The sequence below is a fragment of the Tachypleus tridentatus genome, chromosome 6 (assembly GCF_004210375.1).
Source record: "Tachypleus tridentatus isolate NWPU-2018 chromosome 6, ASM421037v1, whole genome shotgun sequence".
Classification (NCBI taxonomy): Eukaryota; Metazoa; Arthropoda; class Merostomata; order Xiphosura; family Limulidae; genus Tachypleus; species Tachypleus tridentatus.
The window spans coordinates 47,675,766-47,688,778 of NC_134830.1; the positions used below are offsets into that span (position 1 = coordinate 47,675,766).

Below are 13,013 nucleotides of genomic sequence, written 5' to 3' on the forward strand. Positions count from 1 at the left end.
GAAAGGGTCCAGAGAATGGTTAATAGAATGGTGCCTGAGATAAAGGGGTGTCATACTAGGAGGCTGAAATCTCTGAAATTGTTTTCTCTTGAAAAAAGGAGAATTAGAAAGAATCTGATTGAAGTGTTTAAGATTGTAAAGGAATTTATAACATTGATCAGTCAACATTTTCCGTACTTAACAGCCAGAATCATAGAACTAGATGACACAATACAGAATTAGATAAGGTAGAAGCCGCTTCAGTTAAGACAGTTTTTATTTTCCTAACAGGGTAGTTGGTATTCAGAATGGATTGCTTTCGAATGTTCTCGAGGCAGTAAATTTAAATGAATCTAAGAAAACGTTTGATAAGTATATGAATAATAAGGGCTGACTTTATAATTTTAAAATTTATTTTTTATAGTTTTAGTTTCTTTCAGAGGATAGGACAGTCGAAATGGTCGAATAGGTCCATTGTTGTCCCAAAACATTACATCTTGTCGTTTTACAAGTTTGAAAGATTCCATAACATTGATGGATAATCTTATTTGCAGCACGCTCTTCACAAAAACGCAGACTTGTTCCTCTGATCTCAAGTGATATCACATCAGTTATAACAACTTGATTTGAAAAATAAATGACAGTCGATTGCATAGCAATTTAAAACTTCTGCTCTTGTTTCACTAATTAATATTAACAGCTCTAGTTTAGACTTACTCTTATCATAATTGTTTATTTCGTCTCGTGTTTTTCAGCTACAACGTTAACATCCTGGTTCTAACATACATCCTCCCGATTTCTTCCATGACCTTCACCTACTTTCGAGTAGGTCGAGAATTGTGGGGAAGCAAGACTATAGGAGAGTGTACAGAGAAACAGTTGGAGACAATCAAATCAAAGCGAAAGGTCAGACTGTGCTTTATATTAATGATGGAAGAATGATTTACGCCTGGACTGTTCTACTCAATACATTATTTGGAACATTCAGAATTACTGTTCAACTGAACACATTATTAGGAACATTCAGAATTACTGTTCAACTGAACACATTATTAGGAACATTCAGAATTACTGTTCTACTGAATACATTATTAGGAACATTCAGAATTACTGTTCTACTGAATACATTATCAGGAACATTCAGCATTACTGTTCTACTAGACACATTGTTACGAACATTCAGCATTATTTTTCTACTAAATACATTGTTAGGAACATTCATCGATACTGTTCCACTGAATACAATGTTAAGAACATTCATCACTACTTTTCTACTCAATACATTATTAGGAACATTCATCGTTATTGTTCTACTAAATACATTGTAAGGAACATTCTTCGCTACTGTTCCACTGAATACATAGTTAGAAATATTCATCGTTACTGTTCTACTAAATTTATTTTTAGGAACATTCATCGTTACTGTTTTACTAAATTTATTTTTAGGAACATTCATCGTTACTGTTATATTGAACATATTGTCAAAACATTCATCGTTACTGTTATATTGAACATATTGTCAAAACATTCATCGTTACTGTTATATTGAACACATTGTCAAAAACATTCATCGTTACTGTTATATTGAACATATTGTCAAAACATTCATCGTTACTGTTCTATTAAATACACTTTTCCAAACAGTCATTTTTATAATTTTACTGAATACATTGTTAAGAACATTATTCGCTACGGTTCTACTGAATACATTGTTAAGAACATTATTCGCTATGGTTCTACTGAATACATTGTTAGAAACATTCTTCTTTACTGTTATACTGAATACATTGTTAAAATATTCATCGTTACTGTTCTACTTAATACATTGTTAGCATTATTCATCGTTACTGTTCTACTTAATACATTGTTAGCATTATTCATCGTTACTGTTCTACTTAATACATTGTTAGCATTATTCATCGTTACTGTTCTACTTAATACATTGTTAGCATTAATCATCGTTACTGTTCCACTGAAAATACCGCTGGAACATTCATCGTTACTGTTTTACTGAAAACATTGTTAGTGACATTGTTTTACTGTTCTACTCAATACATTGTTAGCAACATTCATAGCTACTATTCTACTAAATATATTGTTAGCAACATTCATAGCTACTATTCTAGAGAATACATTGTTACAAACATTCAACGTTACTATTGACTGAACACATTCTAGGAACATTCATTGTTACTGTTCTACTGAATACATTGTAAGAAACATTTATCGTTACCTCTCTACTCAATATATTTTTAGGAACATTAATCGTTATCGTACTACTGAATACATTGTTAAGAACGTTCGTCGTTACTATTCTACTGAATACGTTGTTAGGAACATTCACAGTTATTCTTCTAGTGAAAACATTCTAAGGAACATTCTTTGTTACGGTTCTACTGAGTACATTGTTAGGATCATTTATCGTTACTATTCTACTGAATACTTTGTTTAGAACATTCATCATTACTGTTCTACTAAATTCATTGTTAGGAACATTAATCGTTACTCTTATACTGTATAGTTTCTTAGGAACATTCATCATCACTATTCTACTGAACAAATTGTTAGGAACATTCATCGATACTGTTGTACCGTAAACATTGTAAAAAACATTCATCGATACTGTTGTACCGTAAACATTGTAAAAAACATTCATCGTTACAGGTCTACTGAACACATTGTTAGGATCATTTTTCGTAACTGTTAAGAACATTCAATGCTATTGTTCTACTGAATGCATTGCTAGAATCATTTTTCGTAACTGTTCTACTGAATGCATTGTTAAGAACATTCATCGTAACTTTTCTTTTAGAATACATTGCTAGGAATATTCCTAGTTATTGTTCTACTGAATACCTTGTTAGGATTATTTATCGTTACTCTTCTCCTGAATACACTGTTAGAAATATTCATCGTTTTTGTTCTACTGTTTACATTGTAACGTATATTCATCGTTACTGTTCTACTGAAAACATTGTTACAAACATTCATCGATGCTGTTTCACTTAACATGTTGTTAGGAACTTTCATCGTTACTGTGCAATTGAAATCATTGTTAGGATCATTTTTCGTAACTGTTCTACTGAATACACTGTTAGCAACATTCTTCGTTACTGTTCTACTGCATACATTGTTAGGAACATTCATCGTTACTGTTCTACTGCACACATTGTTAGGAACATTAATCGTTACTGTTTTACTGAATACATTGTTTAAAACATTCACAATTATTGTTCTACTGAAAACATTGTAAATAACATTCTTCGTTACAGTTCTACTAAATTCATTGTTAGGAACATTAATCGTTACACTTATACTAAATAGTTTCTTAGGAACATTCTTCGTTACAGTTCTACTAAATTCATTGTTAGGAACATTAATCGTTACACTTTTACTGAATAGTTTCTTAAAAACATTCATCGTTACTGTTCTACTGAATACACTGTTTGCAACATTCTTTGTTACTGTTCTACTGCATACATTGTTAGGAACATTCATCGTTACTGTGCAATTAAAATCATTGTTAGAATCATTTTTCGTTACTGTTTTACTGCACATTGTTAGGTACATCCATCGTTACTGTTCTACTGAATGCATTATTAGAAATATTCATCATTACTTTTCTACTGAAAACATTGCTTAAACATCCATCGTTACTGTTCTACTGAAAACATTGTTAGGATCATTTTTTGCAACTGTTGCACTAAATACATTGTTAGGAATATTCAATGTTATTGTTCTACTGAATGCATTGTTAGAATCATTTTTCGTAACTGTTCTACTGAATACATTGTAAAGAACATTCATCGTAACTGTTCTATTCAATACATTGCTAGGAAATGCTTAGTTACTGTTCTACTGAATACCTTGTTAGAATCATTTATCGTTACTCTTTTCCTGAACATATTATTAGGAACACTCATCGCTACTGTGCAAATGAAAACATTGTTAGAATCATTAATTCGTAACTCTGCTACTGAATACATTGTTAGCAATTTTCTTGGTTAATGTTCCACTGAATGCATTGTAAGGAACATTTGTCGTTACTTTTCTACTCAATACGTTTATATAAACATTCATCGTTACTGTTCTACTGATACATTGTTTGGAACATTCGTCATTACTGTTCTACTGAATGCATTGTTAGGGACATTCATTGTTACTGTTCTACTGCATGTATTGTTAGGAACATTCATCGTCAATATTCTATTGAATACAGCAGTATATGGTTCGTAATTTTTTAAATCGTGGGATATACTTACTTTTGTTAGTTGATTTTGCTTTTTGTCTAGGTGTGTGCGTATAATGTTTTCTATGGCTTGTGGAGGAAGCTTATTGATGTTGATGAAGTATTGTTTTATTTTGTCTAATTCGTCGTTAATTTTATCTGGTAAGCATAGTTCTATGGCTGTGTTCATTTGGTTTCTTAAAATGTTGAGTTTTTGTTTTGTTTCATGTGCTCAGTCCCAAGGAATGTATAGTTCAGTATGGGTGATTTTTAGGTGGATTCCTGTTTTAAATTGTGTATTGGTTCTTGTAATTTTGAGGTTAAGAAATGATATTTGATTGATTTTTTTCCTGTTCACATAGAAAGTTAAGGTTGGGATGTATAGAGTTAAGGTGATCAGAAAATTAGGTGTGTGTTCTCTAAATGTGAATTCCGCAATCGTATCGTCTACATGTCTGTACCAGTATAGTGGTGGTTCTAATGTTGTGTTCATTGCTTGTGTTTCAACTTGCGTCATAACAGTAACGTCGTAACTGAATACATTGTTAGGTACACCCGTCGTTACTGCTTAATAAATGCATTATTAACAACGTTTATCGTTCCTTTTCTGCTAAAAATATTCATCGATACTGTTCTACTGAATACATTATTAGAAACATTTTTCGTAACTGTTGCACTAAATAAATTTTAGGAACATTCAATGTTATTGCTCTACTGAATGCATTGTTAGAATCATTTTTCGTAGCTGTTCTACTGAATACATTGTTAAGAACATTCATCGTAACTGTTCTATTAACTATATTGCTAGGAATATTCTTAGTTACTGTTCTGCCAAATACCTTGTTAGGAACATTATTCGTTACTGTTCTACTGCATGTATTGTTAGGAACATTCATCTTTTACTGTTCTACTGAATACGTTGTTAAGATAATTTGTCGTTACTTTTTCTTTAATACATTTTTAGAACATTCATTGTGACCGTTCTACTGTATGTATTGTTAGCAACATTCATCCTTTACTGTTCTACTGCATGTATTGTTAGGAACATTCGTCGTTAATATTCTATTGAATACATTGCTAGGAACATTCTCTGTTACTGTTCTATTGAATACATTTTTACAAACATTCACTTTACAGCTTTACTGAATACATTGTTAGGAACATTATTCGTTACTGGTGTACTGAATACCCTGTTAGGATCATTTATCGTTACTGTTCTACTGAAAACATTGTAAGTAACATTCATCCTTACTGGTTTACTGAATGCATTGTTAGTAACATTCATTGTTATGGTTCTGCTGAATTCATCCTTAGAATCATTTTTCGTAACTGTTCTACTGAATACATTGTTAACAACACTCATTTTTACTGTTCTTTTGAAAACATTGCTAAAAACATTATTCGTTACTATTCTACTGAATATCTTGTTAAGATCCTTTATCGTTACTGTTTTACTGTATACATTGTTAGGGTCATTTTTCGTAACTGTGCTACTGAATAAAAGTTTTAAGAACATTCATCGTTATTGTTCTACTGAATACATTGCTATGAACATTCATTGTTGTTGATCTACTGAATACTTTGTTAGGATCATTCATCGTTACTTTTCTGATAGAAATATTTTTAGAAACATTCATCGTTTCTGTTATAATAAATACAGTGTTAGGAACCATCATTGTTGTTGTTCTACTGAATACATTTTTTTGTAACATTCATTTTTACAGTTCTTCTGAACACTTTGTTAGGGGCGTTCATCGTTACTGTTCTACTGAATATGTTGTTGATATCATTTATTGTTACTGTTTTACTGTATACATTTTTAGAAATATGTGTCATTACTGTCTATGTTTTATGGATCAAGAATTCTCGTGTTTTCTTGCTGTTCGACTGATAATAAAAATATTTGTAGGAATCTGGATGTTATCGAGCTGTTGTTTGTAGAAATGAAATTTTTATGTCAAATGTACACGAAACTGTTTTTTATATCGAAATTACATGTTTTATTAATTCATGTATTTTTCTCTGTTAAAATGGAACTTTTTTCGTATCACATGAATTTCTTTCATATTAATGAGTTAATTCATCTTAATTAAATATTTTTAAAACTTAGTTTTCAAATACTTTTTTTATTGGTAAAAATTTAGTTATATCAGTAAGTTAACAAATAATGTATAATTTTCATCACACTATATGTTATACGAATATATTTTAAGAAATATTACTTTCTTTCTTAATTAGAAGATTAGTGTAATCCTGAAACGCCTGCTTGTTTTGTTTCAATTTCGCAGAAAGCTACACAAGGGTCATCTCTGTTAGCTGTCCCCAATTTAGCAGCATAAGCGTTGTAAAAAGTCAGCTAGCCATCAGCACCCACCACCAATTTTTGGACTACTCTTTTAGCTACTACTTGAAAGGCGAATATATTTGATGTGACAGGGATTCAACTCCGCAACCCTCAGCTTACGAGTTCAGCGCCCTAACCCTGAAAAGTTTTCATTAAAATGCGATGACAAATCAAACCTAAAGTGTATAAAGAAACTAATTAGAAAAATCTCAGGAATTTCCTAACAACAAGCTTAGAGGATGACAATAGATATGTGTTAACTAAATACGGATATATGGTGGAAGGAATGAAAATTTAGTTGATGGTTTAACATATTTATCCTCTGTCAATTTCATTTAAGATTAATATTTCTAAATAGCCACGAAATATGTAATTGATAGTTAGGTTAGGTCAGGCAAATCTATACACTATTAGGTTAACTTATTTTAGCTGAGGTTAGACTAAACTAGACGTGCTAGGCTATTTTAGCTGGATTAGTTTAGGTTGTGCAAAGATTGGATATGTTAGGTTAAGCTATAATAGCCTAGATTTCATTAGACTAGACTGTGATAGGCTAGGCTAGGCTAGGTTAAAATAATCAAGCTAGGTTAGGTTAGCATAGATTATGTACTTAATAAAAGTTGTTGTTTTTTTAATTAAGCACAAAACTACTCAATGGGCTATCTGTGCTCTGCCCACCACGGGTATCATAACCCAGTTTTTAGCGTTGTAAATCAGCGGACATACCCCTGAGCCACTAAGTAAAAGATCGACAAACACTGTTCATAAACTACTGGTTAGCTCATGATGTCCCTGTCTTCAAACAATGATCCGGTGTCTTTATTTATGATAACCTAATTAACCATATTCTTTCACATCAGGATAAAGCTAATGTTTCAAGAATGAATATTTTTTAGGATTTGTAAAAGATAACTGTCCATGTTCTAAATAAATAAACACCAACAAAATGTTCTCTTACCTCAGGTCGTTAAAATGATGATCGTTGTTGTTTTCATCTTTACTGTATGCTGGCTTCCTTACCACATCTATTTCTTGCTGGCTCACCACCATCCTCAAATTATCAGCACCAATTATGTCCAACATATTTACCTGTCAATCTACTGGCTGGCGATGTCAAACTCCATGTACAACCCCATCATTTACTGTTGGATGAACTCAAGGTAACTACAATAGTGATATCTCAATATCCACTGTTCCGGAAATGCAATCATACAGCATATAATATTATTTTGTATTGTTTCACTAATATTAGACAGAAGTTTTCCACTTAGGTGAAAATAAGTCCTTATCATTACATAAAACAATAGTAAAATTAATGGAGTTAGATATTCTGTTAGTATGTCCACCTGAAGTTGCTAAGAAGCTAATAAACGATCCTAAGAATGTACATAACATCTTTTCTCAATGTCGTAACTCGAAATATCACAATTCTTTATTTCAAAATAAAATATTAATTTTTTTTCACATTAACAAGACGAGTTAATTTCCCTCACGATGTCCAGACGTTTGCTTTCTTTCTGCCACATTGTACCAAAGTAGGTTTTAGTTTTGTAAGGCGGTTTTTGCTCTATTTTTTTTCCAGAACCATCGGCATCCTCAAGTGGAGGCACTTACCTTCCTGTAAAATGACAAACACAATTCTTTATTTATTTATTCAGCATATATGTTCAGAAATAGGTCTTAATTTTATATCATTGTCAAAAGCAGGTCTTATTACTGTCTCATTATGCAGAAATAGGATTGAATTTTATAAGTGTTTCATATTATACATTCTTAGCGTCTGTTTCAGTTTAAAGTGTTTCATATTACATATTCCTAGTGTCTGTTTTAGTTTAAACTGTTTCATATTGCATATTCCTAGCGTCTGTTATAGTTTAAAGTAAGTTTTTCATATTACACATTCTTCGTGTCTGTGTTATTTTAAACTAAGTGTTTCATATTGCATATTCCTGATGTGTGTTTTAGCTTAAACTAAGTGTTTCATATTACATATTCTTGGTGTGTATTTTAGTTTAAACTAAGTGTTTCATGTTACAGATTTCGTCGAGGTTTTAAGAAAGTTTTCATGATGAGTTTTTGTTGTGGACAAACTGAGACCATAGGACTGTACGACCAGCGCCACCACACGGGAGGTCGCCATAGTTACTCAGACCCATACACTGACACTAAAGTGACGTTCAACGGAAGCGTTAAAGTCACTCGAAAGTCCCTGAACGGCAGCAGAAGTTCCGGCACTTCGTCAAAGTTCGTTGATATGGAAATACTCTCAAGCGTGTGACGTAATCCAAATCTGTGGTTCCACTTGTCGTATTATAGAGTACTCGCTGAAACTAGAACGACTTTCAGTAACTATGGTTCCTTCATTTTTAGCATTAATTTCAGAACAACAACAACTGTGAAAGAAGCTGGTATAAGTAAACCAGATTATGGTGAACTCCTTTCTTAATAATTAATAATGGTATCACAAGCCACATAATGGTATCACAAACTAGAAAACTTGCTAAGTATTAATAAAAAATCAATCGATAAAACTGTTTAAAATAATAAAGTTTTCAACATTTATCCTAAAAGTCTTAATGTTATATCGCAGTAAATCCACTGGTAACATTGGCAGAGGTGAATAACATGGCAGACAGTTGGAACACACGTAAATATGAAGATATATATAATCACAACCTACTAAAAGTTGTGGACAACTTGTAAGTCGGCTAATTACATTAAATGACCTATCTTCAACAATATATAGCTTGTACTGAGATGTAATTAATAGAGTGAGGTTTTCTTGTATCTAATCTTCGCAACCAGTACCGGAATATGGTTATCTTGTATTTACCATTCATAACCCTTACTGAAGTGTGGTTCTCTTGTATCCACCCTTCATAACCTGTAATAGGGGTGGTTCTCTTGTATCTACCCTTTGCAACCCATACTAGAGTGTAGTTATCTTGTATCTCTAGCCTTTATAACCTGTACTGGAGTGTTGTTCTCTTGTATCTACCCTTCATAACCTGTAGTGGAGTAGAGTTCACTTGTATCTATCTTTAATAACCTGTACTAGAGTGTAATTCTCTTGTATCTACTTTTAATAACCTTTTCTTGAGTGTGGTTCCTTTGTATCCACCCTTCATAACCTCTACTGGAGTGTGGTTCTCTTGTATCTACCTTTCATAACCTGTATTAGAGTGTGGTTCTTTTGTATCTACCCTTCATAACCTGTACTAGATTGTGGTTTTCTTGTAATCACCTTTTATAACCTGTACTAGAGTGTGGTTTTCTTGTATCTACTTTAATCTGTACTAAAAGTGGTTCTCTGGTATCTACTTCTCACAACCTGTAGTTGAGTGTCATTCGTTTGTTTTCACCCTTCACAACCTGTACTGTAGTGTTGTTTTTTTGTATCCACCCTTCATAACCTGTACTAGAGTGTGGTTCTCGTGTAACTTCCGTTCAAGGAAGAGGGTGAATATTTACTACCTTATTATATATTTGTCTTATCATATAAAATAGATATTCATTATTAGTGTATAAGGTACTTTACTGTACACATATAATACAGATATTCAGTTTTTGTTTTTCATTATTGACCTAAGAAGTCTGTGTTGTTTTAGGGTTGAGCCTAAAGTTCTGTAGTTTAGTGTAAAAGATTAAAATCATACGCTTCTAGACTTTTGATGTATGTCACAATTTTTATTAGATTTCCTATTATGTTTCTGTAGTGCATATTGGTGTATAGGAGAGATATTAATGCCAGAAAGAAACAACTTTATAACACCAAAATGATGTTTTCATTTAATTAGATATTCGATGTTTCATTTCACAGATTTTTTCAGGAGTGTTCACTAAAACACAAACCAGTTTGATTTGTTTATTCTAATGTCAAAATTGTTCATTTTGCTAAAGAATGTTCAGATTGGTCTAAAAATTCGATTCTGGATGTTATTAACAGAAGAAAGGTTGGTGGAAGGTTTATTACTTACTTGTCTATATTCCAATCATTACCAAAATGAAGTATATTCCAGTGTATTCATTGGCTTTCAAATAGTGTTTTAGTGATTGTATTTTCATCTGTTAAAAATAAAATTATATGTAAGCAGACATTCTTGTGTTTCATTCATTACGAAACACATGCATTTTTATAGCATGAAACTACAAGTAATTCAACTGAGGTTTGAAATATGGCAACTAGCGGTCCCAAAATTACTTTCAGTATGTCACGGACATCACTTTAATAGCAACTGTTATTTAAAACAACCGTATAAAACATACTTCAACACCACCTTAATACTATATATTTTAATTCAACTGTATAGGATGTGTTTCAAAATTACCTACAACATTCTTTAATGAAATTGTTTTACTTCAATGGCTGTTGTAGAGAAGCTTTTATATTTCTTATGTGTAGGTTGAAAAACGTAAACTTCTCTTTAATGTTAGTTATGGATAGTTTAACACTTCACAACTGAATATTAGTTTTCAACAAAACTGTAAAGTTCTAAGGTGATGAATCACAGTTGTATCTACAAATTAACATCAAACCAAGTGACTTCTACAAGTGAACCCCAAATTCTGTGACATCTACAAGTAAACCCAAACTTCTGTGACTTCTACAAGTAATCCCCAAAATCTGCAACATATACAAGTAGAATCAAACTTCATGACATCTACAAGTGTATACCAAACTCTGTGACATCTACACGTAAACCCCGAACTCTATGACATCTACAAGTAAACCCCGAACTCTGTAACATCTACGAGTAGAACCAAACATTGTGACATCTACAAGTAAACCCCAAACTCTGTGATATCTACAAGTAGAATCAAACTCTGTGATATCTACAAGAAGACACCAATCTTTTAATTTACAGTAAAAATTGAGTTACAAACAGAGTAAGTAAAAAATAGAATACAACAAAATTTCTGTAATCATTTTTTTCATTTCTTCCTTTATCAAGCAAGTCTCAAAATCATATACTATACAGTATAAACCTCCCCTAAATATAACATGACTTGGTCAGAGACTGTATGAAATAAAAAAATAATCCTTTCACTGAGGATTTCTTTGTATTACCCCTGATGGTAAATAAAGATAATATATATCATATACTGTCGCGATATAATAACGGTAAATTAAACTATTTTATACAACAAAGGAAAACACATTTTTATTTCTAATAAAGCTGAATTTGACAATGAAAGTTCTCGATCTCTTCTGATGGAAACCAGCAATCGGTAAAGGTCTCCATCAACTCAGAGCCAGTGAAGGTCTTCACCAAAACTCTGAATCTGATGAATGAAAAAATCAGGAATTAAGAGGAGAGTGTACAACCACAAGACTCCTGGCTGAACTTTTATATCTTGTTAAGAATTAACTCCATTTAATGTTTCTGGTAGTGTGAGCAGATTTACCCATTAAAGTTCTGAGGAAATCAACGATGTCTAGTTTCTGATGATAGGTTTATGGCTAACCCATGTATTGTCACTGAATAAGTCATCTTTTGTGATCAGGATGTCTAGTTTCTGGTGATAGATGTATGGCTGGCCCATGGTTTGTCAGTGAATAAATCATCCTTTGTGATGACGATGGCTAGAGTCTGATGATAGGTGTGTGACTAACCCATGTTTTGTTACTGAATAACAAAATAACAAAACTTTCAGCACCAATAAAAAAATACAAAAACACAAAACCTCTAAAGTACACGAAATAATAACAGTGAAAGCAATGACGTCAATAAGTAACGTTTTAAATTCTCACGTGCTAAGGAACCGTTGATTTGGTTTCCTATAACGATACTAGAAATATTAATTAGTAGTTCGTTGTTTGGTAATTTTGTGACACTTCACTCAAGAATACTGTGTGCTTAAGCCAAAAAGAGATACGTGAGATTTAGTTCATGACCTGAAGGTCTCATTCGTACACATGGGGCGAATAAAGAACAATATTTGAATTATGTAGTTTAAAACAAATCAAGGATAAAGTACAGTATAAGATACCTTTCCCTGTAAAACTTTTACCCCATAATTAGTGGCATTGTTTATTTAGCAAATAACTTTCATATTATTATATTCTATTAAAATATTGTACGTAAAGATTTTTGAAGATAAAAATAAAATACATTTATGTTTGTTTCTATTTAAACACAAACCTACACATGACGTACTCACCACGGGCATCGAAACCCTGTGGTTAACGTTATAAGTATACAGAATGCCATTGGTTGGGGTTGAGCAGACATTTATATAAATATTTTACAATAATTATAAAATAATAAAGCCACCATTTTGTTATTCGTGTAACCTGAGGTAACATTACGTTTGTCTCAATTATTTACCTCAAATCCACCATTTTGTTATTCACGTAACTTAATGTAACACTTAAGTTTGTCTCAATTATTTACATCAAATCCACCATTTTGTTATTCATATAACTTGATGTAACACTTACTTTTGTGTCAAGTATTTACA

The 13,013-nt window shown here is 31.9% G+C and overlaps 1 protein-coding gene across 1 annotated transcript in view; it reads left to right on the forward strand.

The window, feature by feature from the left end:
* Positions 1 to 10,644, forward strand: part of LOC143252416 (tachykinin-like peptides receptor 99D) — a 40,825-nt gene extending 30,181 nt beyond the window's left edge. Inside the window, exons 3-5 of the mRNA XM_076504495.1 lie at positions 735 to 885; positions 7,515 to 7,711; positions 8,589 to 10,644. Coding sequence (XP_076360610.1) covers positions 735 to 885; positions 7,515 to 7,711; positions 8,589 to 8,829 — 589 coding nt within the window. The 3' untranslated portion in view covers positions 8,830 to 10,644. The remainder of the gene's footprint in view (positions 1 to 734; positions 886 to 7,514; positions 7,712 to 8,588) is intronic.
* The last annotated feature ends 2,369 nt before the right edge of the window (positions 10,645 to 13,013 follow it).